This window comes from Pipistrellus kuhlii, unplaced genomic scaffold (assembly GCF_014108245.1).
Source record: "Pipistrellus kuhlii isolate mPipKuh1 unplaced genomic scaffold, mPipKuh1.p scaffold_m20_p_5, whole genome shotgun sequence".
In the NCBI taxonomy this organism is placed as follows: Eukaryota; Metazoa; Chordata; class Mammalia; order Chiroptera; family Vespertilionidae; genus Pipistrellus; species Pipistrellus kuhlii.
Window position 1 is genome coordinate 52,993,177 of NW_023425551.1, and position 25,059 is coordinate 53,018,235.

The 25,059-nt window shown below is 39.1% G+C and overlaps 1 protein-coding gene across 2 annotated transcripts in view; it reads left to right on the forward strand.

Annotated features, from left to right (window-relative positions):
- Window positions 1-1,794: 1,794 nt before the first annotated feature.
- The window catches only part of TMEM30A (transmembrane protein 30A), a 29,249-nt gene continuing 5,984 nt past the window's right edge, over window positions 1,795-25,059 (forward strand). The window contains exons 1-5 of one of the 2 annotated variants that reach the window (XM_036413659.2): window positions 1,795-2,332; window positions 16,691-16,798; window positions 20,604-20,711; window positions 23,658-23,745; window positions 24,624-24,767. In XM_036413659.2, coding sequence (XP_036269552.1) covers window positions 1,802-2,332; window positions 16,691-16,798; window positions 20,604-20,711; window positions 23,658-23,745; window positions 24,624-24,767 — 979 coding nt within the window. In that variant the 5' untranslated portion in view covers window positions 1,795-1,801. The remainder of the gene's footprint in view (window positions 2,333-16,690; window positions 16,799-20,603; window positions 20,712-23,657; window positions 23,746-24,623; window positions 24,768-25,059) is intronic. The other variant, XM_036413661.2, reaches the window with a different exon arrangement.

Consider the following 25,059-nt stretch of genomic DNA (forward strand, 5'->3'; position numbering starts at 1 on the left):
AAAACAATGTGTATAACCAATGAAATTCTGAGTCTCTTGAGCTAATGTGGAAGTAAAGCAGCATGTTGTCATGGCAGGAACAGTAAAGGGAAAGGAACTGGAAGGATGACATGAGATCTTGAAAAGGCTTTTATTTAATCCATTTGGCTCTCATTTGAAATGTAAGTTTTAGATAAGAATCTAAGAAAGCTTTCAGCTCAAAAAGTCAAAATGGAATTTCTAATAAAAAAAGAGACAAGGAGTTAAATAATCTTTTCTATGGACAAACTAAAGACCAAGGAAGCAGATATATACATCATGATCACTCAGACCACTAAAACAAACAAAAACTGAGGGCAAAATATTGACTGTACTTCCACAAAATGCTAGAATTGCAAGTCACATAAGGAACGATCACATTTAGTACGTGTGACGATATAGTTAGAAATGGGGAGGAAAAAAATTACGCTTATGCATTATGATCAACAGAATTCAGCAAAATATAAGGAGCCCATGGCTTCTCCATTAACTGTGATAAACAAATATTTTCCATTTGAGCGTCAGGTTGAAAGTAAACTTAAATAGATCAAAACAAAATGTGTAGTCCTGTCACCAGTACTTAGAATTTGAGAAATAATAGATATTATCTAAGAGCTAAGCCAGGCAAGTTAGTTATCTTCCATATATTCAATTGGCTCACATCCTGAGACTTGTAGTCATTTTTGAAAATACATTTAATTGTAAATTATGAGCCCAAGCACTCTTTCGTTTCCCTTTTCTTGAATTATCTTCCAAAAATATGACTGCAGACAAAGTCTTATAAGAAAGTAAACTCTGGGTATTTGTGTTTCAGATGATGTGGCTTATTCTCTGGTCTGGATTTCAAAGATGCCAATATAATGTGGACTGTATATAATTTTTAAAAGGATTTTTACAAATTTATGGTTATTGCAGACATTTGGAAAATACAGAAAAAAGTACAAAGAAGTAGAGAAGAAAAAGAAAAAAAAAAACCCTCCATGCAGTCAACAGAGGTTACCATTATTTTTCAATTAGGTCTTATATTACCATGGTGTCAAGATTTAGTCACTTTATACACCACGAATATAACTGCCCATAAATAAATACTTGACAGTTTTAAACTGTCTACACAACATCTCATTTTGCAGTAATGCCACAATTGGTTGGCATCCCGTGTAAAATAAAGAGCTACACCTTATTATAAAAGACTCCTTAGATCCGAGCAAAGGAGAAACGCGGACACAGAGAAGATCGTGAAAAATAAGCCCATTAATAGAAAAAAAAAAAAAAGTGATCATGGCTCGAGTAGAGGCACAATAATAGGATTAAGCGAGTCGCTTTAGGACAAAAGGGTCATCCAGCAAGCATCTCACTCTTAAGTTTTTATTTGCATTTTGAATGGAGATTTATTTTCATTAGAGAAACTCGAGGTTTTATATATAAACACAAGCAATGCGCCAACCGTGTGGCCTCCTTCCTTTTAAATGCTCCGACTGCCTGCCTTCCGAGAGGGCTCGGAGACACAACAAAGCGTGTCCAGCACCGAAAGCCATTGGTCTGCAGCCCCGGGACCGCCTAGGGTGGTCCGCGCCGCGCGGGTCCCATCCGCGCCCCCCGAGGCCGTCGCCAAGGCAACCGGCGCCGCGGGGAGGCCGGTGGGAACAGAACCTGCGGCGATGGAGCGGAGACGCGTCAATGGCCGCGCGCCCCGGCCTCGGCGCTGCGCATGCGCCGTTGCAGCTTCCCGCTGGGGGGGAGTGGGGGCGGGCTTTGGAACCCTCACTTTGGCGTCACAGGGCAGATGAGCACGGTGCCTCCGCCCTCCCCCTCACCTTTCTACCCTCCTCCCCTCTCCCCTCCCCTACCCCCTCGGTCCTCTCCCTCCTCCCCCTCTCCCCCGCCGTCCGGAGTCCCCTGCGAACACCAGCTTCCGGCCAATGGCCGCCTGCGAAAGGACGCCCCGCCTCTTCCGCAGCTACACCGGAGGTCGCAGCGGCGCCTGCGCCTCCACTGCCCGGGTCAGCAGGCCGAGCCCCTGGGCCGCACAGCAGCGCCCGGCGGAGCAGCGCCCGGCGGAGCCGCGCCCGGGGCGCCCACGGCGATGAGCTACATGCCCAAGGATGAGGTGGACGGCGGGCCGCCGTGCGCGCCGGGGGGCGCCGCCAAGACGCGGAGGCCGGACAACACGGCCTTCAAGCAGCAGCGCCTGCCGGCCTGGCAGCCCATCCTGACGGCCGGCACGGTGCTGCCCACCTTCTTCATCATCGGCCTCATCTTCATCCCCATCGGCATCGGCATCTTCGTCACCTCCAACAACATCCGCGAGATCGAGGTGAGGCGGCGGCGGCGGCGGCGGGCGGCGCGGGGCGGGGCGGGGCGCTGCCTGGCGCGGGGCCCTCCCGGCCGCCGGGCCCCCCGCTCCGTCCTCGGCCCTCGGGAGGCGGACCCCGGTCCTCGCCTCCCCACACCTCCCCGCTGCCTCAGTTTCTCCTTTCTCTCCGCCGGCTTTCCCAACGCGCAGTGCTGTCCGCGCTTCCTCTTCCGATTCGCGCGATTAGAGGCGGGATGGACGTTTAGGGCGGAGGGTGGGTCAGAGGGAGAACGCCCCTGTAGTGCGCGGTTCATGTGGCTCCGTGAGGGGTTCTATTTTTATTTTTATTTTTTATTTTTAACCAACAAAGAAAGGGGGGGGGGAGAGAAAGAAAGAAAGAAAAAGTTGTATCTGGCGATTATAGTCTGGGAGGATGGACCTAGTCAGAAGGTCGTGACCCGTGTGGGAATGAATGATGAGAGGTGGACACCCGGGCCATTGTTGGGCGGAGGACCAGAGTCAGGCATGAGGTATATAGGTGATTTTCTTATCTAAAGACGTTGTATGTTCCAGGTCACAATTAGGACAAGTGACCGAAGTGTGCACAAGGACCTTTTGTTTCGAGCAAATTGATGCTTTCAGTGGTAGGGCACGTATAGAGGTTAAAAGGTAACCTGAAACTTCAGTTCCGCGGTATGCTTTTAGGCTGTGTTTATTAATAATCATGCCCTCCATTCGCCCTCGTTTTTTTGTTCTTCCTAGATTTTAAACTTAAAAAAAAAAAAGAGTGAATGGTCACAGAATAAGTCGTACACTGACGACTGAGTATTTTGCTGCTGTAAGGCAGGATAGAGAAACTTGGGGAAGCATCTTGAATTGTCAAAGCAGCGATCATAGGATATGCATCCATCTGCAGTGGTGAGGATGGGTTGATAGTAGAATGTGAAACTTTGTCTAGGTGTCTGGTCATCTTTTTCCTTGAATATCTGAGGGTATGTTTATCCGTTTGAAGGGGTAATGCCTGGCACCTTGATTTCTTTCTTCTATTAGGTTATATTGTCGTCATTCCCCTTCTATTTTATGCGTGTTATTTAATGGGGCTTTCAGAGTCATTTTTTTTCAACCACAGCAATAGGCATAAAAATACCTGTTTTCCAATTTAATTTACCTTACCTCCGAAAGCAAAATCAATATATATATTTTTAATTGTATAGTGTTTAATTGTACACTTCTAGATTATCAGTAATGAGAATAGTACCTATAGCATCGTTTTTAAATATTTTACTAAAATTTCAGTTTGATAACTAGAGAAAGTATCAGTCTGTTTTTTTCAGTATGCATTTTTACTTGTTTTATCATTTCTATCTCCCTAATAGTCCTTCAAATGTAGTACTTCTTGTTCTCCCAGCTACACTAGGACCAGGGATATAAGTAAAGTGATGTATTGCAAGGACCATGGGCTCTGTCTGGGCTGGGGTCAGGCAGAGCTGGGTTTAAATTCCGTCTTAGTCACTAACTAGCTCAGTTTCTTGGAAAACTTAGTCTCTCTGAGCTTCAAGTTTCCTTATCTGTAAAATACATAAATAATGCCTATCTTCTAAAAGTATGAGAATTAGAGTCAGTGTAGATAAAACTCTTGGTATTAAGTTTGTATAATAGCTACTATATTATTATGATTCTTAATCAGGAGATGAGAAATGGAGACAGAGAGGTTGACATTTGGTGGTAAGCTAGAAGAATATTGTAAAATTGAGGCAGAAACCCAAACCCAGATGTCTTTTATTTCCAACCTTAAGTTTCTTCACTACGTTAGGATTGTTACTCAGTGTTAGGAGGTAAGAAGAAAATAACTTAACATTAGATATTTTATCATCTTATTTAAACTTCTTAAGATGATGATAATGAAAGAGGCAATAATTTGCAATTTTATGTGATTGGTATTTATTATCAGACTCACCTCTTGTTAATATTTATTATACTATGAAAATAAATATATATTTTTAAAATATATTTTTTTATTGATTTTTTACAGAGAGGAATGGAGAGAGAGAGCTAGAAACGTCGATGAGAAACATTGACCAGTTGCCTCTTGCACACCTCCTACTGGAGATGTGCCCGCAACCAAAGTATATTCCCTGACCAGAATGGAACCTGGGACCTTTCAGTCCACAGACCGATGCTCTACCACTGAGCCAAACCGGTTTCGGCTGAAAATAAATATTTATTTAAAGCTTTTAGTTTTTGCAATGAAATAAGGCTCTTCACCTTTATACTAAGTAGTTGGTGACATGGAAATTTCTTAATTCTTATGTATATATTTCTGATTTAGAGTGGCTTGAAGAGTCTACTGCAGCTTGGTCTAGTTAAGAGGACACTGAAGTTAAAAGTCAAGGCATTAGAGTTGAAGTTCCACCTCTGTTAGTGACCCTAAGCATATTTTTTCAGTCTCAGATTTTTTATTTGAAGAATCAAAAGATTCAGACTAGATGATTTCTAAGGTGATGCTTACTGTATTTTTCGGACCATAAGACGCTCCGGACCATAAGACGCTCCGGACCATAAGACGCACCAGTTTTTAGAGAAGGGAAATGAAGAAAAAAAGATTCTGAAACAAATAGTGTCCTAAAATATTTTATGTGCATTAAAACCCAACATTACAGTCATAAACACATGTAATCAACCCTGTAAAGTAAACAGCAGCATTTAGAACCATTTTAGAGCCGGGCAAGCACACAGAGACCACACAGAGCCGGGCAAGTAAAAAACTTTTTTTTTAAAGTATATGTGTAGGCTATATTTGGACCATAAGACGCAGGGACTTTTCCCCCCCACTTCTGGGGGAAAAAAAGTGCGTCTTATGGTCCGAAAAATACGGTAATTCTAAAATTGTATGACTTCCAACTTTAATATGATGTTTAAAAAATGCTGCATATCCAAATTGCATCACCTTTGGAACTAGAGGAAATGAAAAGTGGAACTGATTAGGAATTTTGTAATCAACACTGAAATAAACTGTGGGAATTTAATCAATTTTCTTTTTTTAATTTGGCTGTTAAATATGTAGAAAATTGACTCTGAATTGAGCCCGGAGTTTATTATGAGAAAAACCTAGGGAGCTTTCCCAAAACATACATGCTTTCTTCAGCATGCTCTCCGCCCTTTACTAGATACTACCTGTGTTTCCCTGAAAATAAGACATTCTCTGAAAATAAGACCTAGTGCATGGAAAGATCAGACAGCCCCTGAAAATAAGACCTAGCACAACTTTGGGAGAAAAAATTAATATAAGACACTGTCTTATTTTCGGGGAAACAGGGTAGTTTAGTTTACAATATGCTGAGGGTTATTTAAAGTAAAGGAGCAATGAAAAGTTCTTGCCGACATTTACTTTCATACCGTAAATTGCTCGCACCTCTTAGCTTATTCCTCATTTTTTTTTTTTTAAATTAAGAACATTTGTTTTTTGTGTTAGTCAAATCACTAGGCCAAAGGAATCTTGCCAATAGTTCCTTTATAATACAGCTTAAAGTATTATAAAAATCCAAACTTTTTAAGTATAAAAATCAGTGGGCCTTTATGATTATTCCAGAAATGTTATACTAAAAAATTACTACTGTTGTACAGCACATTGGACTCACCTGACAAAGATGTATAAAAGATGTTTTTAAATGTTAATGCTTATATTAGGCAGTATATCTCCCTTCCATCCCAATTAGGTTCATAACCCCAGCTAGGGCCTAAGGTTTACTATCTTCATATGTTATTAGCAGCAGTAAATGAATATTTTCTTTAATTTGGCAATTGTAGGAGTCAGGCAGATTTTTCTACCGCAAAGACAATGTGTTTCTAGTGATAAGGCTCTTGTTGGTAATATTAATTGAATCGAGCTAACTAGAAAAAAATAGGTATTCTGTCCAAAGGCATTTGTCAGTGTGAAGTTATATAGTTAGAATTTGATGAGGATATTATTCAGAGTAAATTAAAAAACTAAACATTAATGTACCATGTACTGCCAAAAGTGTTCATAATACATTTTCATTAAATTGTGGTGGATTAGCACCCCCTCCCACGGTTGATAGAAAACTCCAAATCTTATTTTTGTTACTTTATATTTAATCCTATTTATTTCCCTTGTTTTTGATAAAAATACAGTTTTTTTTTTATTGTTTTTGCTCCTGTACAACTTGGATTCTTAGATTCCAAGATTTTTAAGATGATTAAATTTCATTTCTGCGTTGAGTAGAAGTTGCTTTGTAGATTGCTAAACAATAAGCACTTTATGATAAGAAGTTTTAAAGATTTTTAATATTCACATGACTTGCAGTTGCTTAGAAGCCTACTCTTGGAAATTAAGAGGTTTGGGATTATTTTTTTTAATTTGTTACTCAAGTAACTTTAGTACTTAGATCAAGGCATGACAAAGTAAATATGGCTAGCCAGACCGGTTTGTAAGGCCCAGGAACTGAGAATAGTTTTACAGAGGAACATTTACCATTGATTTGATGACAGAGAACTTTGAACACCCAATTATGTGAAATGTTTCCTCCCACCCCCAAATAATTCCATTCTTATGTTACCAGAAAATTATACACAGTTGTTATTATATTTTGAATGTCATCAATAAAAATTAGTACAAATTTGTTTTCTCTTTTGGTATAGAAGAGGCTATATAATATCTTCGGCCTTGCCTCTTGGCTTGCAAAGCCTAAAATACTTTCTGGCCCTTTACAAACAATACTTTCCTGCCCTAAACTTCAAGTTTTAAAGAAACATACAGATAAATTTAGCATTCGTTACAAAAATATCACTATTTAATTATATTTTCTAATCCTCAATAATCTTTTAGTTAGGTATAATGATCCCTGACAATTGTTTGTGTTCTTTCTTCTTTGTACAAATTTAAATACCTTAGCTAAATTTACCATTAATCTTAGCTCAGGTAATATCCTTTTTTATTTCATTGTCACAGATAAAGTTTAAGCAACTAAAGAAAATTGCTTTTGAAAGTTTTACTTAGGTTACCTTTTGTATTCAGTAGAGTCTCTAGAAAGGAACTCCCCCTCCTCCTCCCCCCACCCCCCCAATTCCTGAGAGTTTACTGATCAGTTCAAAGAGGCACTTAAAATGCCATTGTTAATGTAATTTAATTAACACATTACTCACCTTGTCAGTCACCTGTGACTCACACTATACTTTCTGTCCAGAAGACAAAACAGGCTGGGTGCTTAAGGTGTTAATACTTAAAATGATTTACCTTATTACTCAGCATTTTGTTGAGTGATCTGTTTAGGTCTTTTATTGATTTCCTTTAAGACAGATTGACATTCAAACTGGAAGTTTTCCAGTCCTTGGACAGTGTGAAAATTGCATGTCCTTCAAATTCCTCCTTTCCCACTGCATTAAATTCAGTCTGTTCTTAGGAATAGGTTAAGAGTAGGATGTATTTTTAGGATTACCAAGAAGAGATGCCAGTTTGATTTAGGGGAACACTCATAATGGTAGCAAAATGAATCTAAGAAATATAATTCTTAATCTATTTACATCTATTCTGTTTTATCTCTGGTTCTTTGTGTTTTGTATTTAAGCTGATGGGCAGGTTTCCAATTTACTGTAATTTACACTGTACTATGTATGCTTTTGACATTTAATAAATAGGAGAACTGTAGTTCCTCTCCCACTTGGTAGCCTCTTTGTTTCTTGGATAAGTTTCTTGGATAGTTTATCTTTAGTATAAACTATTTTTTTCTCCCTATCTTTATTGAAGTGTAATTGACAAATTGTATATATTTAATGTTTATTGTGATGATTTGATATACATATATTGAAATCTCCTTAGTCAAGCTAATGAACATATCCATCACCTTTCATAGTTGCTTGTGTGTGTGTGTGTGTGGTGAAAACACTTAAGTTCTACCCTCTTGTCAAAAAGACAAGAAATAATAAGTGTTGGTGAGAGTATGGAGAAAAGGGCACCCTTGTAGAATATAAATAGGGATAGCCATTATGGAAAACAGTATGGAAGTTCCTAAAAAAATTAAAAACTAAAACTACCATATGATCCAGAAATCCAAACAAATAGAAACCTTTGGATTTTATATACTACTAGAGGCCTGGTGCATGAATTTGTGCATGGGTGGGGTCCCTCAGCCTGACCAGTGATCAAGGCCAATCGCGTTGGCCATGTGGGGGGAGGGACTGTGGAAGGTTGGCTGTGGGAGCACACTGACCACTAGGGGGCAGCTCCTGCATTGAGTGCCTGCCCTCCGATGGTCAGTGCATGTCATAGCAACTCATCAACCAGTTGTTCAGTCAGCCCATCAGAATGGTTGCTTAGGCTTTTATCTATCTATCTATCTATCTAGATGTATATATTCAAAGGGAGGGAAAACTTTGTTTTTATACCCAACAGATTTTATTGCAACCTGGATATTAGGTTAGGTTAGGCAACCCTTAAATTTTAGCTTTGTGGGTCTTCAAATTGAACAATTACACCTGAAATATTTGTATAATTCTCTAACACGGGTAAAATGTCATTTCCCCTCATTCATTAGAATCACTTTCACTGTCAGATACTATTACATTTCTCTTTTGCCTTCATGATGGTCTAATGCTAGATTCATTGCTATCTTCTGACAAAATCCTATCTTCCAACTGATTACTAAAGCCACTCAGCCAATCAAAGTGTCTGCACATAATTCGCTCAAGTGTTCTTCTCTGCTGCAGTGTCTTTTAAAAATCTTTTGCCAGAATAAAAGATGGATAGAAAGAATTAGATGTATTATTTGTCACATCTCTGGAAATACTGACTGATGAGTTGAAAAAAAGACAAAAGTTAACTCATGACCGGTCAGTAATGTTTAGACGTGGAAACACAAGTATACTTGTGACTGGTCAGCAAGGTGTTAGTAACACCAGTCACACTAGCTATAAGGGAGGCTGAGAAAGGGAGTATTTAGATAGTAATTGAGAATTTTATATAATGGAAGAAAGGTGGTACAAATAGGGGGGAGGGGTCCGTAATAGTTTGTAATACAGGGCTATATTTGGGAAGATTTATCTGGTGGTAATATGTTATGTTGGCTGGATGGGAGCTGAGTCATCTAGATGTCAGAGTTTAGTAGTTAGACACTGAATAATGGTTACATTTTAATATTGATTATAGTATTGAGAAGAACTTGATTTCATGGTAAAAAGCCGATATGTGCTCTTTGGTATGTGAAAAGCAAATCAGGCATAAGACTTTGATGTTAAGACTTTTAAAAAGTTATAGAAGGAATTTTGTTCTGCCTGTCTTTTTCCTTCTTTGTTCAACATATAAATGCATTCTAATTTCTTCTCTTAAAAATGGCCCTGGCTAGTGTGGCTCAATTGGTTAGATGTCATGCAATGAAAGGTTTCCAGTTTAATTACTGGTCAGAGCACGCTGGGACCGGTTTGGCTCAATGGATAGAGCGTCGGCTTGGGGACTGAAGGGTCCCGGTTCGATTCCGGTCAAGGGCATGTACCTTGGTTGCGGGCATATCTCCAGTAGGGGGTGTGCAAGAGGCAGCTGATCGATGACTCTCTCTTATCGATGTTTCTAACTCTCTATCTCCCTTCCTCTCTGCATAAAATCAATAAAATATATTAAAAAAATAATAATTACTGGTCAGAGCTCATGCCTGGGTTGCAGGCTTGATCCTTAGAAGGGTATGTGGGAAGCAGCTGGTTGCTGTTTCTCTCTCCCCTTTCCTAACACTCTAAAAATCAATAAAAAAAGAGAAATATCCTATCTTGATTTACTTTAATACTAAAAGTTTAATAATGACCAATATTATTTGAGTGTTTGGTCTGCTAAGAATTTTACATGTCACTTGATACAGGTACACTTATAAGGGTAATGTTGCTATTCTCTGCATTTTAATTTTAGAGGTTGGATGTTAATCTGAGAATAAGTCATTTGCTTAGTCACACAGCTATGATTCAAATCCTAGCACTCTGACCTTTTGTTTTGTTTCCTCTAAGTGCTGGTCTATATTCTCTTTTTTCACTCAGTCTCCTTTGAAAAGAAAGATGTGCACACTTATTGATAACTAGAGGTTCAGGGCATGAAATTAGATTGGGGCCTTTTGGGGTTTTCCTTTCCCCGGCTGCCGGCAGTTGGCCCTGCCACTGCCACTGCTTGCCATCTGTGCAGCGCTGTCCCCTCCTCCCCTACCACTGGTCACCTCCCTCTGCAGGCATCAGACGTGGAGTGTAATCCTTTGGCTGGCCTGGGCCTACCTCTGTGGGGCGATTGCTGGCTGGCCCTGCACACCTGAGCCTCCTTCTTTGGGATGATTGTAGAGCTCCCCCCTACCTCAATTGATCTCCCTACTGGCCGGTGGCCTGGGCCTCCCTCATTTGGGCAATTGATTGCAGAGCCCTCTTATGGATCGCCCTGCAGATCGCCTCTTATGTGGCCCCCCCAACCAATTGCATCACACCCTCCTTGGCTGACCTGGCACCAGTGCATGTCATAAGTGGTCCTCCGGATGGTCATACTGCTGTTTGGTTGTTCAGTTGATTGGCATATTACACTTTTATTATTATAGACTAGAGGCCTGGTGCACAAAATTCGTGCACGGGGATGTGTGTTCCTCAGCCCAGCCTGCACCCTCTCCAATCTGGGACATCCCTCTTACAATCCAGGTCTGCTGGCTCCCAAATGCCTGCCTTCCTGATTGCCCCTAACCACTTCTGCCAGCCAGCCTGATCAACCCCTAACCACTCCCCTGCCAGCCTGATTGATGCCTAAACGCTCCCCTGCAAATCTGATTGCCCCTAACTGCTCACCCCTGCAGGCCTGATTACCCCTAACTACCCTCCCTTCAAGAGAATGATTATAGGAAAAAAAAAAAAAAAAAAGAGAACATCCAAATATAGCTCTAAGTTACTCTGTTGAAGAGGTTAGGGAGATGAGGAACTAGCAAAGGAAACTGAAAAGCAGCAGCCCAGGAGGTAGGAGAAAAGCAAAGAGAGTAGTGTCCAGGAAACCTGTTTCAAGGAAGAGTGTGTGAACAAACATGCCTAATGCTGCTGCTGATCTTACCTAATAATAGACAAACATGTAAATTGACCATACCTCTGCTATGCCCACAGCCAGTCAGAGTGAGTATACAAATTAGGAGGCCAAAGATGGCGGCTGCCCAGCTGCTCCAGGTGCGGAGTGGCCAGGCAGGGCAGGACAGCTGCTATAAGAGGGAGGGCGGGGGGTTGAAGGGATCTACAGGAGCACAGTGCTGCAGTGAAGACAAGACTGCAGACTCCAGAGTCTACAGTGAAGACAAAGACGGCATACTCCAGCAGAGTCTGCATCAAAGCAGTGAAGATGAACTGGCCAGAGTCTGCATTGAAGACAAAGATGGCAGACTCTGGCCTGAGTCCTGAGTGTCAGAAGAAATTAACCCCAACCAAGATGGCTGCAGCCATAGAGAGCAGGAGGGAGGCTTGGATTTTTCTGGCAATGGAGGAAGTCAAGTTTTACGCCTGTCCTTGCTGGCCTCGGCCTCCACTCAAGGCTACAAAGTTCCAATGATAGAAGATACATAAATCCAAACAGAAATGGTAGCTTGACTATCACTCCAACACATAAGATGGCTGCCCCCATGCGGTCAAAGATTCTGCCCCCATATGGACACAAGATGGCCATCACAAGATGGCCAGCAGGGGAGGGCAGTTGGGAGGGACCTGCAAGGGAGGGCAGTTGTGGGCGATCAGGCCAGCAGGGGAGGGCAGTTGGGAGGGACCAGGCCTGCAGAGGATGGAAGTTGGGGGCGACCAGGCCTGCAGGGAGGGACCCAGACCTGCAGGGAAGAGCAGTTGTGGGGGACCAGGCCTGCAGGGTAGGGCAGTTAGGGGCAAACAGGCTGGCAGGAGAGCAGTTAGGATCAATCAGGCTGGCAGGCAGAAGCAGTTAGGGGCAGTCAGGAAGGCAGGCAGGCGAGTAGTTGGGAGCCAGCAGTCCTAGATTGTGAGAGGGGTCCCAGATTGGAGAGGGTGCAGGCTGGGCTGAGGGACACCCCCCCCCCCCCCCCCCCCCCCCCGTGCATGCATTTTGTACACCAGGCCTCTAGTATATTAAAGAGTACAGTCTGATGGAAAGAACAGCAGCTTTGGAGCTGGACAGGATATGATTCTATCATGTGATGTATTGAATTGTATCTCCCTTCCTCCCCCAAAAGATATGTTGAAATCCTCATTTCTAATTCCTGTGGAAGTGATTTTATTTGGCAGTAGAGTCATTGCAGATGTAGTCAAGGTAATTTTGGTGGGCTCCGAACCAATGTGACTGGTGTTTTTATAAGATGATACTGACACTCATAGAGGGAAGATGATGGGAAGACAGATATCATGTAACGACAAAGGCAGAGTGGAGCAGTGCAGCTGCAAGCCAAGGAATGCTAAGGAAGCTAGAAGAGGCAAGGAAGAGTTCTGCCAAGAGCCACAGAGGGAGTGTAGCCATGCTGACACTTTGAATTCAGACTTTTAGCCTCCAACCATGAGATAATAAATTTCTCTTGTATTAAGACATCCAGTCTGTGGTCCTTTGTTAGGGAAACTCTAGGAAATGGATATAGTCATATACCAGGTGTTTGGTTTTTTGGTTCTTTAACCTCTGAATCTCAATTTCCTTTATGTAACAGATTAAGAACAGTTCCAGCATGGAGTAGACATTGTAAGCTTTGTTATTGCTGTTCTTTCTTCAAAGATAATTTATATTTACAATTATAAAATTGAGGCTTACCATAGAATTAGGAGTAAAAACCTTGTCTATGCTTCCCATTCAGTCTCTAACTTACATAAGCATACAACAGATTTCATATGACCCATAGAATTTTACTAGGTGATAAAGGATTACATTTGTTTTGTACCTGTAAATTTAGAATTTAGCTTTTTATTTTTTAAAATGAATTTTCAAAAATAACATAACCCAGAATGACTCAGTTTTTAAAAAGTCAACTGCTAAGTTTTAAGAGGGTCTAAATAATTTAAATATCGATGTTTATTTCCTCCACCCCCTTTATCTGATGAGTATTTTTGAGGGGAAGTTTTTTTTTACATTGGTTTACTACCTACCGTATTTTTCGGACCATAAGACGCACCAGTTTTTAGAGAAGGGAAATGAAGAAAAAAAGATTCTGAAACAAATAGTGTCCTAAAAATATTTTATGTGCATTAAAACCCAACATCACAGTCATAAACACATGTAATCAACCCTGTAAAGTAAACAGCAGCATTTAGAACCATTTTAGAGCCAGGCAAGCACACAGAGCCGGGCAAGTAAAAAAACTTTTTTTTTAAAGTATATGTGTAGGCTATATTTGGACCGTAAGACGCAGGGACTTTTTCCCCCCACTTTTGGGGGGAAAAAGTGAGTCTTATGGTCCGAAAATACGGTATTTAATAAAAAGGAAGCATTCAAAATACTTTTTAAAATGTTGTACTGTACTCCAGGGCACCCTGTTGCCTCATTGTGCCCCTCTTACATACATTTCCTCTAACTCTCATAATCCACATTCATCTTCTTTCCTATGAGGGCCTGAGTTAAACAAATGACTTTTACAATTACAGTAGCCTCTGTGGAAAACTTAGTGCTATCCCTTATATTTGAGCCATGAGTAGGAAGCAATGTAACTTGCATTAGTTCCTCTGAAGCAAGAATGTGGACAATTGCTCAGCCTCTACAGACTTCCCTTTTTTGCTTGCTGCTGTGGTATCACTGGTGACACTAACATGACTCATAAAACTGAAGAATCTGCTCTAGTCACCTAGAGCAGGGGTAATGCCATGCCCATCCTCTCCCCTCGCTCAGTGGTCGGAAACTCATGAGCCAAATATCAACAGTACAACGATTGAAATTTCTTTTGAGAGCCAAATTTTTTCAATTTAAACTTCTTTTAACGCCACTTCTTCAGAATAGATTCTCCCAGGCCATGGTATTTTGTGGAACAGCCACACTCAAGAGGCCAAAGAGCCACATGTGGCCCGCGAGCCACAGTTTGCCAACCATGGCCTATCTGATGACTGTCCTACCTAATGTCAATTGAATGAATTTCCTTGTTGCTACTAGTGTTGCTGTACCTCAGTGTCTCTTAAAACTTTCAATGCTGCCTTTATTAAGAATTCTAGAATAGGGTTGGAATGGCCATCTCCATAGCTCTATGTCCCCTGGGCTAAAAAGCCACCCTGTTTTAGTTTGCAGTGGCTCAAAGTTACAAAACCTGCCTCTTTGGGATGTGTATTATCTCAAGACCCTGCAGGCTAATGAGAAACTTTTACCTCTTCCTTAAGGACTTTAAATTAGGGTCTTGTCCATAGTAAGTGTTACAACCAGAAATAACTTTATGACCTAGCTACATGGCAGGGCAAACTTCTAATTACTGAACATCTTCTGTTCTTATTGTCCTGCAGTGACCTTCTTTCCCTCTGAAGCCCCTAGGTGATCCTTAGCTCAGAATGTCATATGTACCTCACTTCCCTCTCTTTCCTGGAACCTCTCATGTAGGTGCACATGTGTAGGTATGTATTAAATTTGGTTATTGTCTCTTTTTTAATCTATCACATGTTTATTTAATTATTAGACTAGCTGGAAAAATTTAGGGGGGTAGAATTTCCTCCTTCTCTACAGTTTAACTTAAGGAATGATTACTTTATGATGGGGCATTAAGGAAGAAATGAAAGTTTTATTTCCTAGACACTTTAAATCTGTTCTTACACAAATATTTGGTTATGTTAGCCTCCTTAGAAATCTCTCCAGCTTCTTAATTTCCTGCAGAACATTTTTAACACTCAAGGTGACTGAGCTTTCAGAGAATTTGTTGTCAGAAGCAGAAACCAACTCTGGTTTCTTACACAGGAAAGGAATAGCTTACACAGGAAAGGAATTTTTTAGAGTGAGATTGAGTAGGTCATACATAAAATGGATAGGAAGTTGAGAGAAGCATGTTTGGAGACAGAAATGGAAGTTTGGAAGCAGAAACAGTTTTTTAAAACTGTAGCTGCTGCTGAGTTCTCCCTGCTACTGCTGTGGCTACTAATCTTATCACACCCACTCTGGTCTGTCTCCCGAGATTTAGTGATTTATATGGAGACTCAATCATCTCGACTCAATTGAATTGCTCCAGATTTTATGCTTTTGTACTGGCTGCCTGGGATTAGGGAGAAGGAGGAATCATTTACCCCTTCGGCTTCTGTGGTGGGAGACTAAGTCCTGTCTCCCTACTAAATTCTCAAAATGGAGAATTCCGCAATACTTCGGAGAGAGTTGCAAAGCTGGGCAGTTTCATAACAACAAAAACAAATCATGATTATATCTCAATGATATTTCTTCATTCTTACAATCTGAAGGTCTTGAGTTTGTACATTAAAAAGAATGTTATATGTCCATTGTGTGAGAGAGCATAATATGGTGGCAGGAGTATAGATTTTTGAGAAAGGCAGAGCTGGATTCAAATACTTGCTCCTAATTATTAGCTAGATGATCTTGGGGAAATTGCTACATCTTCCTAAGTGGCAGTTTCCTACCTATATATATATAAAAGGCTAAGTGTCCATCTGACCAGTAGCTATGACCTGCACTGACCACCAGGAGATAGGTGCTCAATGCAGGAGAACCCAAGAAATTCAGGAACCCCTCTGGGGATGTTGGAGAGCCAGTTTTGGTCCAATCCCCAGGCCAGGCTGAGAGACACCACCTGCTGAAGGGACCTCGCTCACTCTACTGACGCCCTTCAAGCCACAGCACCACCCCAGGTGTGGCCGGCCAGGGAGGAATTGTGGGAGGATGGATCCAGGGAGTGTCCAGCCCATCTTGCCCAGTCTCACTGGCCACTTTCTAATTAATTTTCTTTGAATGTGCACGAATCTGTGCACTGGGACACTAGTTATAAAATAAGGAAAGTGAAAACAAACTTTGCAAGAACTATTGTATTTTTTAATGAAATGATATGTATTAAGTGTTTATAATATTTGGCCCTTAGTAAACAGTCAGTAAACAATATTCAAACTTTGTGTGTTATATGGGCTCTAGTTTATTTTCTTAGCCTGGTTTCATTTCCTTGTCTCATGAAAATTATCCACAAATCCAAAGTATTTATGCTCAATGTCCTGAAAGGTGCCTGTGCTCTCTACCTTCTTGCTGCTTCATATGCCTATCTTTTTAATTTTTTTTATGGCTCATTTCAGATCCTCTTTTCTTCTTAGTATGAATATTCTAAAATAAACAGATAACCTTAAAAAGCTTTTTTCCTGAGCTGTAGGTTGCTTCATTGGACTCACTTTCCTCTTTAAGAGCAAGTTATTTTAGAATGTATCCACTTTTTCCAAGGAAGTACTTAGTTCTGTTTTTTTCTTTTGCAGATTGATTATACAGGAATAGACCCTTCCAGTCCCTGCAATAAATGTTTGTCCCGGAACGTGACACCTTGTATTTGTACAATTAACTTCACACTGGAACAGTCATTTGAGGTCTGTATTCCCAAGTAATGTGTTTAAGAAGCCATGCTTTAAAAAGTGTTGGTATTATGTTAATTTTTTTTACAATTTTTTTTGTGTGTGTTTGGAGAAGTCACCGTAACTAATTGGTTGTAGATGCTCTTATGCTAAGCTTTTTTTTTTTTTTTTTTTTTTTTTTGCTATTGAATTAATGCTGTCTGGTAATTAAAGACATGTGTTTAGATATTTTATTTTAGATAGCACTCTATAATCGAAATGTAAAACATATTTTATATTATAAGAAAATCTTATTGTACAAATCAATTTTGATCATGGTTTATATCTACACTTGTATTTTTAAAATTATTCAAATTATTTTGCCCACTTCTAATATTAAAACAAGTTTTTAGAAAATAAATACTGCCTTAGCTGATCTGGTTCAATGGATAGAGCGTCAGCTTGTGGACCAAAGGGTCCTGGGTGTGATCCTGATCAAGGGCACGTATCTCGGTTGCAGGCTCCTCAGACCCTGGCCTGGTAGGAGGCAACCAATCGATGTCTTTCTCTCTTATCAGTGTTTCTCTCCGTCTGTCCCCCTGTCTTCCAATCTCCCTAAAAATCAATGGGAAAATATCCTCAGGCAAGGATTAACAACAACAACAAAATACATACATACTAATTCACCCATTATTTTACAGTATTATTTTTCTAATAGATATGAATCATTAAATACAAACAGTGAAACTATTGACCTTTTATATGTTGACTAGAGGCCCGGTGCATGAAATTCATGCACACGGAGACAGTTTTCCTCAGCCCAGCCTGTACCCTCTCCAATTGGGGATCCCACCTAATTGGCAGTTAGACATCCTCTTACAATCTTGGACCACTGGTTCCTAATCTCTCACCTGCCTGCCTGATCACCCCTAACCTCTCTGCCTACCTGCCTGGTCACCCCCAACTGCCCTCCCCTGCCTGATCTTGCCCTCAACAGCCCTCCCCTGCCGGCCTGATCTCGCCCCCAATTGCCCTCCCCTGCAAGCCTGATTGTCCTTAACTACCTCTGCCTTGGCCCCCACCACTATGGCTTTGTCCAAAAGGAAGTAGGACATCTGGAAGATGACTGGTTGACCCGGTCTAATTAGCATATTACCCTTTTATTAGTATAGATAGATTATATATGATAGGATTGCTTAAATGGGTGGGGGAAGGGAAGCCTTTTTAGCAGGAGGAGATGCTCTGGACAGACAAAAATACATAATCCTACATCTGGACTGATAGCCAGCAATATGCACTATACTGTCAAACTGGTCATTAAAAAGTTGAACCACTTTCTTACACACCTTATACCAAACAGTTGTTGCCCTTAAAACCCATCCTCTGCCCTTACCTTAAGTTCTGCCTTTGCAGTTCATCTAGATTTGGTTTTGATTAGTCAGTTTCTATGCCTTGGAGGCTGCGGATCAGGCCCTGCGCCTCTCTCTCATTTGGGCCTCTCTCTGGGCCTGATCCGAAGCTGTTGCACCTGTCTTGCTCCGCCCAAACCCCCCCATCCCCCCTTCCATCTGCTGCCAGCCTTGCTGTGACAGGAGCCTGTGTGCCTCGGGGGAGGGACCAAGAGGTGCTCCATGCACTTCCTGGTGACTGTTCATCCATCCTTCAGTCCACCTGGGCCTTTAGGTTGTGATGGTCCCTGACCTTTTATAATGTAGATAAGCAGAACAACATTTCTGTGTGTGTGGTCTGTCTTTGTCTTTTATACTTATACTTACCTAGCAATCTGGGAAAGTGAGCATAAAGGACAAATGGCAAGTCCAGTTTGTGCTCTTCTCTACCTGAAAATTGAACTTAAAAGTTGTTCTTTTATTTTTTAGGGAGCAAAATTGCTTTAATACATGCCACCTTCTTAGATTTTTCCGCACTTGAATTTTCTGAAAGATGGTAATGAGTTTTTTAGTCTCTGGCAGATGATTGCCATCTAGTGGTTGTAGGTGCTCTTACACTAACATAAAGGAAAATAATGTCGCCTTTTTATAAAAACAAGAAAATGAATTTGGGAGAAGACAGATTATTTTACTTTGTTTCAGTGTCAAAAGCTGAAATAACAAATAAATTGAAAACACCATAGAAATTCTACTCTTTTTCAATGTAATGGACAAATTATAAAGGTGCATTAAGTCATTTTTGTCAGCATAGGCAGAATTAAAGCATTGAAAGAGACTTGTAATGACTTAGAAGCTACAATCTACATTAGTAAGTTATTTTAGAACATTTCTTCTGCAAAGGTGATAATCTTCAGATTCATTCTTTTGTGGGCTCCGTGTTCTTTCGCAAGCCAACCATTTGAATTGCACTAAAGCCTTTTCAGAGAACTTCAAGTAAGTTATTTTGTCTCAGTATTCATTTAAAATGATTTCTTTTTAATTTGTAAGTTGAATTTACTGTACTTCTTAATTGAGATGATACTTTTTTTTTTTAAACGTTTCCTTTGTTTCCGTGATATAATTTTTTTTTTAAATCTTCACTGGAGAATATTTTTTCTATTGATTTTTTTTCTTTTTTTTTGTAGAGAGATTGAAATATATGCAAGAGAAGGGAGGAAGAGGGGAAGAGAGGGGGAGAGAGAGAAAGAGAGGGAGACAGACATGTAAGAGAGACACATCTATTGGTTGTCTCTTGCATACACCCCCACCTGGGATGGGAAGCAAACCCTCAACTGAATTATATGCCCTTGACTGGCAATTGAACCTCTAACCATTGAGTCAAACCAGCCAGGGCTGTGATATAATTTTCATAACCAAAAATAAAGTCAGTAGTTTTCATGTAAACATTTTCTTTATATAGAATAAAAGAATTTGCAAACATTTGACATTTGAAAATCAAGCTCTAAATAAATGATTATATATGTATGAAAATAGCAAATCAAATAAAGCATATTTGAAATGTTATTGACTTTCTCTTTTTTCTGGATTCCTTTCATCCTTTAATTCCTTTTATTTAGATTTAATTTTAAAAATTTTATTGAATTTATTGGGGTTAATGAAGTTATATAGGTTTCAAGTGTACAATTCTATAGTACATCATCTGTATATTGTATTATGTGTTCACCACCCAAAGTCAGTTTTCCATCTGTCACTATTATCCTTCCTTTTCTTTAATTTCTCTTAATTGAGGATAAGATTATAGATGATAGAGGTAGAAATCAGAAAGTAGAAAATCGCTTCATGTTTTTGCTATCTAAAAAAATCTTACATTTAAAATGGCATCTTGTGAATAATGGTAGTGTATGTAGGTTACTGTTCTTACTCAACTTCCAAGTTGGCTCCATTGAATACATTAAAGTATTTTTCTTGAATTTTACAAAGTGACACATTCTTTTAGATACTTGACTAATTATTAATTGCTCCTATTATGTAGTATTCTGTGAAGAAATTTATTATGACTCAGCTCAAGTTCAGAATTACTTGGGTGATAAATGCTCATTGGGTAAAGACCAATCTGAATTAGAGAAAATTTTAAGTTGAAAGTAGATCAGAATAAGTGTGTGTGTGTGTTCTTTTAAATCTAAATAGCACTTTTTTGAAGTCTTTAAGGATATTTTCAAAATTTACCCTTGGATTTTTGCAACATACTTTCTTTAACCTTACTTACAATTTGTGTTGTTTTAGATTGCCAAATACTGGTAGAGTTCACCCCAGTACCTGTTTTTTAAGTTTTCACAAATTTTATTAAACTATCGATAGTACAGTTCAAAATTATGTAGCCTTTATGTATGCATAACACAATTTTATATATAATGGTTTTATATGAAAAAAAATTTCCCTTTCTGTTCCTCTAGGGCAATGTGTTTATGTATTATGGACTGTCTAATTTCTATCAAAACCACCGTCGTTATGTGAAATCTCGAGATGATAGTCAACTAAATGGAGACCCTACTGCTTTACTTGTAAGTAAAATGATGAAATATGAAAATGTGATTTCTACAATATGAAACAATCTGCTAATTGTTTAATTAGAAATGTTAAAAACAATTAAGAATTTAAAGTGAAAGAGTTTATTGGTAAAGCAGTAGAACAGAGAGAAGGCTACTCCACAGGCAGAGCAGCCAGAAATGTTAATTTTAATAATGCTAGGATATATTAAACTTTTACTTGCCATTTATAGTTTGTTTAGTGAGGGTTTTTAGTTAAAAAAAAATTTTTCCCCCTGGAATTTACAAAGATTAATGATTTCTCATAGCCAGAAGACAAATTACTACGTGCTTGTTTCTAGTAGTGTACTTGGGATTTTTGCTTTATTAATCTCTTTGTAATGGAATTTTGATGAGTCTAGCATTCTGGCTATGTAATTTGTTCTGTTTGGGTTTATTCATTATTATCACACTAAGAATATCTAAATTAGCTACCTTTTTAAATTTCTGATATTGTGTTTTAGAATTAAACATATATGCTCTTCATTTTTTCACTTGTGGGAAGCCTGGGTAGTGAAGTTCAAAGGGTGGGTTACTGAAAAAGGTCTGAGGAGCTTTTTGAAAATATGGATTCCAGAATTCTGTCTGATAAGTTAGTTTCTGCATCGGCGGAGCTCTAAAATGTGTCTTTTTAACAAGCTCCCTTTCTGATGCTCAGCCTGGTTTGGGAATCGGCAGACTAGAGGATCTTAGTGTTCTGACTGTTGTTTAGCTTTTCATAGTAGTGATTGGTGTACAAGTATTTATGTTACTGTTGCCAGTCCAACAAACCATCAGAGTCCCAGAACAATCTAGGATCTCTTAGAAACGATGGATCTCTTAAAAGGTGATTTAGGATCATGTGATTAGATTGGTTCTGGTAAACATATAGCTGTCCTAAGGCAGTGGTCAGCAAACTGCAGCTCACAAGCCATATGCAGCTCTTTGGCCCCTTGAATTTTTAGCAAAGGCCAGCTTAGTAGTACCCTAATTAAGTTAATAATAATGTACCTACCTATATAGTTTAAGTTTAAAAAATTTGGCTCTCAAAAGAAATTTCAATCATCGTACTGTTGATATTTGGCAGTTTGCTGACCACTGCCCTAGGCAATCCTTACTGGTTTTATTGCTAGTTTCTGATGTTTGGGTTCTTAAGAAATAGCAAGACTGTTTAAAGATTCAAGTTAGGGCTGTAATATTTTATAATTTATGTGGGATTTACTCTGTGGGATCCAATTTTTAGAACTCAAATCCAGAGAAGGTGATGTTCTCTGAGACACCAACTTCCTAGGCTTCTCTCAATTTGTTGATTGGGAACATAGGTTGTGTGTGTTCAGAGACCCAAAGTGGTAGTCGATTTATAATTATTTTATTTAGATATCTACTCACTTCACTGAGGGTGAAAGAAGCTGAGATTGATTCTTTTTTTACAAACTGCAAGCAGAGATTTTAGACTATTGATAGATTAGGGATGAAATGTTTTATTTTAAAGGGCTAGATAATAAATACTTTGAGCTATGTAGTTTATATGGTTTCTGTAGCAGCTACTCACCTCTGCCATTGTAGAATGGAAGCAACTATAGACAATACTTAAATTAATGGGTGTAACTGTATTCCAATAAACTTTATTTATAAAAACAGGTGGTAGGTTGGATTTTGCCTGCATGCTATCATTTATTGGTCCCTGGTCTGGACCAACATGTGTGAGTTTTTTTTCCCAATCCTCACCTGAGGATATTTTTTCCATTGATCTTCAGAGAGAGAAAGGAAAGGAGAAGAGGGGAGACAGAAAGAGAGAAACATCGATGTTAGAGAGACACACTGACTGGTTGCCTTCTGCATACACCCCAACTGGGGATGGGGAAGGGCATTTGCAACTGAGGTACGTGCCTTTGCCCAGGGAATTGAACCTGTGAACCTTTGGTCCATGGTCTGACGTTCTAACCACTGACCAGGGCTAAACTGTAAATTTAAGACAGGTGATTTTAAAAAATCTTAAAAGATTTAAAAAAATAGGCAGATTGAAGTCCAAGTTATATAACATTGTGTGTAAGACTTCATAATATGATATCAACCTATACTTTAGTCTCATTGTTTTGTACTTTATGTTTTTATTGATTTGAGAGAGAGAGAAGAGAGAAGCATCGATGTGAAATTATTTTGCAAAATAACTTAATGTGGCCTTGGAGTCCCAAAACAACTCATATATACATCTAATCTCTCTACTTGGTAGAATCTCCATTTAACACTGCAACTGCCATATCTCCTTGAGATCTTCAGTAGGGACCAATGGTTTTTGCCTACCCAGCATTTTCATTTTCCTTATACCCGAATGCACAATTTAGAAAAGGTTGTTATATTCTAGGAATCTGCATTAAGCCAACTGCCTCTCTCCCTCCTTCCTTCCCTCTTTTCTTTCTTCCTTCACTTGACAGGGAATTTAACCCAGAATCACAAATTTTGAATTAATCCTGTTAATTTTATAAGTGAGGCACAGGTAAATTAAGGGACTTGCCCAAAGTCACGTAGTACACAACTGGAACTAGAATCTCTAGTCTCTTTACCTCCAGTTTAAGATCCCTTAAATTATGTCACAAGTAGATTAATAGTAGATTGCTTCTTAATCTTTCTTGGTCAGAAAACTTTTTGTGGTTATGATTTCTGTGTTGATATGGAAATAAAATGTCAGTTTGGTATATACCTGTATGACAAAATATGCAAGGAAAAGTTACATTAAAATGATAATGCAGTAATGTTAAGGAATGTACTTTAGTATTTAAATGTAGCATTGTTTATAGTCTACTTACAATACAGTCTCTTTTTGTATACATTGCAAGTGAGAAGCAAGTAGGGATTGGATTTTTAATCAGCAATAGGAGCCTAGCTCATAGTTCTCTTGGAGGCCTGGGCAATAATTTCTCTTTTTTTCCTTCTAAATATCAGAATCCCAGTAAGGAATGTGAACCTTATCGAAGAAATGAAGACAAACCAATTGCTCCTTGTGGAGCTATTGCCAACAGCATGTTTAATGGTATGATATAAATACAAAGGTATAGATAATAGACATAAAATTAGGAAACATTATGTAGTCTTACTAGAGGCCCAGTGCATGAAATTTGTGCACTGGTAGGGTCCCTAGTGGCTGCCAGCTGCCAGCTGCCAGCTGAGGCCTCCTTTCTTTCCCCCTGCTCGAACTCCCAGATGAGGGGACAATTTGCATACTATGCTTTTATTATATAGGATTACAGATTTGATAGTCTAGTAAACATAAATGAAATTGAGAAATTCAACAACCTTAAGATAAATACAGGGTGTCCCAAAACAATGTATGTACACTTTAACAGCTCAGTTTGAACATGAAATGTTCCAGCATATAAATGATATGCATTATATAAAAGTTGTTGATGAGATATTTTATATTTTATTTTTAATACTAAGTCTTTGATAACTGATGTATATTATACATTTACAAAACATTCATTTAGACCAGCTGTAATTTCAAAAGCTCTGTAGACATGTAACAACTGGCTATGATATTGGACAGTGCAGATAGAGAAATGCATAAACCATTAGCTATTTATGAATGCATGTTTTAAAAGAAAAAAAGGCAGATTTACCTTCCAAATAGTTTTATTTGGTTTAATATTAAAACATTTTATTTTATCACATACTAGCTAGCCAGGTAGGAAAGTAACCTAGAACTGTATTGAGAAGAAAGAAAAATCCATCTGGGATTATAAATTTTTAATTGTTAATTCATATATAAATAATCAAGAGCAAATATACATCATATACCTAAGCTGTTACCACCACTTTTGGGAGCAAATTCCAGATCCTCGTTTCTCATAGAGTAAAGCGGGTATTATGGATTTCCAATATTTAGCAGTATCTTTCTTTTCTTATGTTTAGATACATTAGAATTGTTTCTGGTGGTCAATGGCTCTTATTCAGCGGCAATCCCTTTGAAAAAGAAAGGTATTGCCTGGTGGACAGATAAAAATGTGAAATTTAGAAACCCCCCTGGAGAAGGCTCCCTGGAAGAACGATTCAAAGGTAAAGTATTACTGATATCATTTAAAACATGACAGAAGCTGGAGGTTTTAACAAAGTACCTACAATTTCCTGTCTTTCTAGTCTTAGAAGATGTTTATGCTTTTTGAAAAACAGCTAATTTTCTTAGCTTCATACATAGTAAGGTAAAAGTATGTAGTCTGTTCTAATATACTGAAATCCTAAAGGAAATGTAAACTTTTAATCTTAAACTTCTCTAGTATTTTCTTATAAGCATTTTATCCATAATCTTTGAAAACTGCAACAAAGTTTCTTTTTAACAAACACCTGTTAC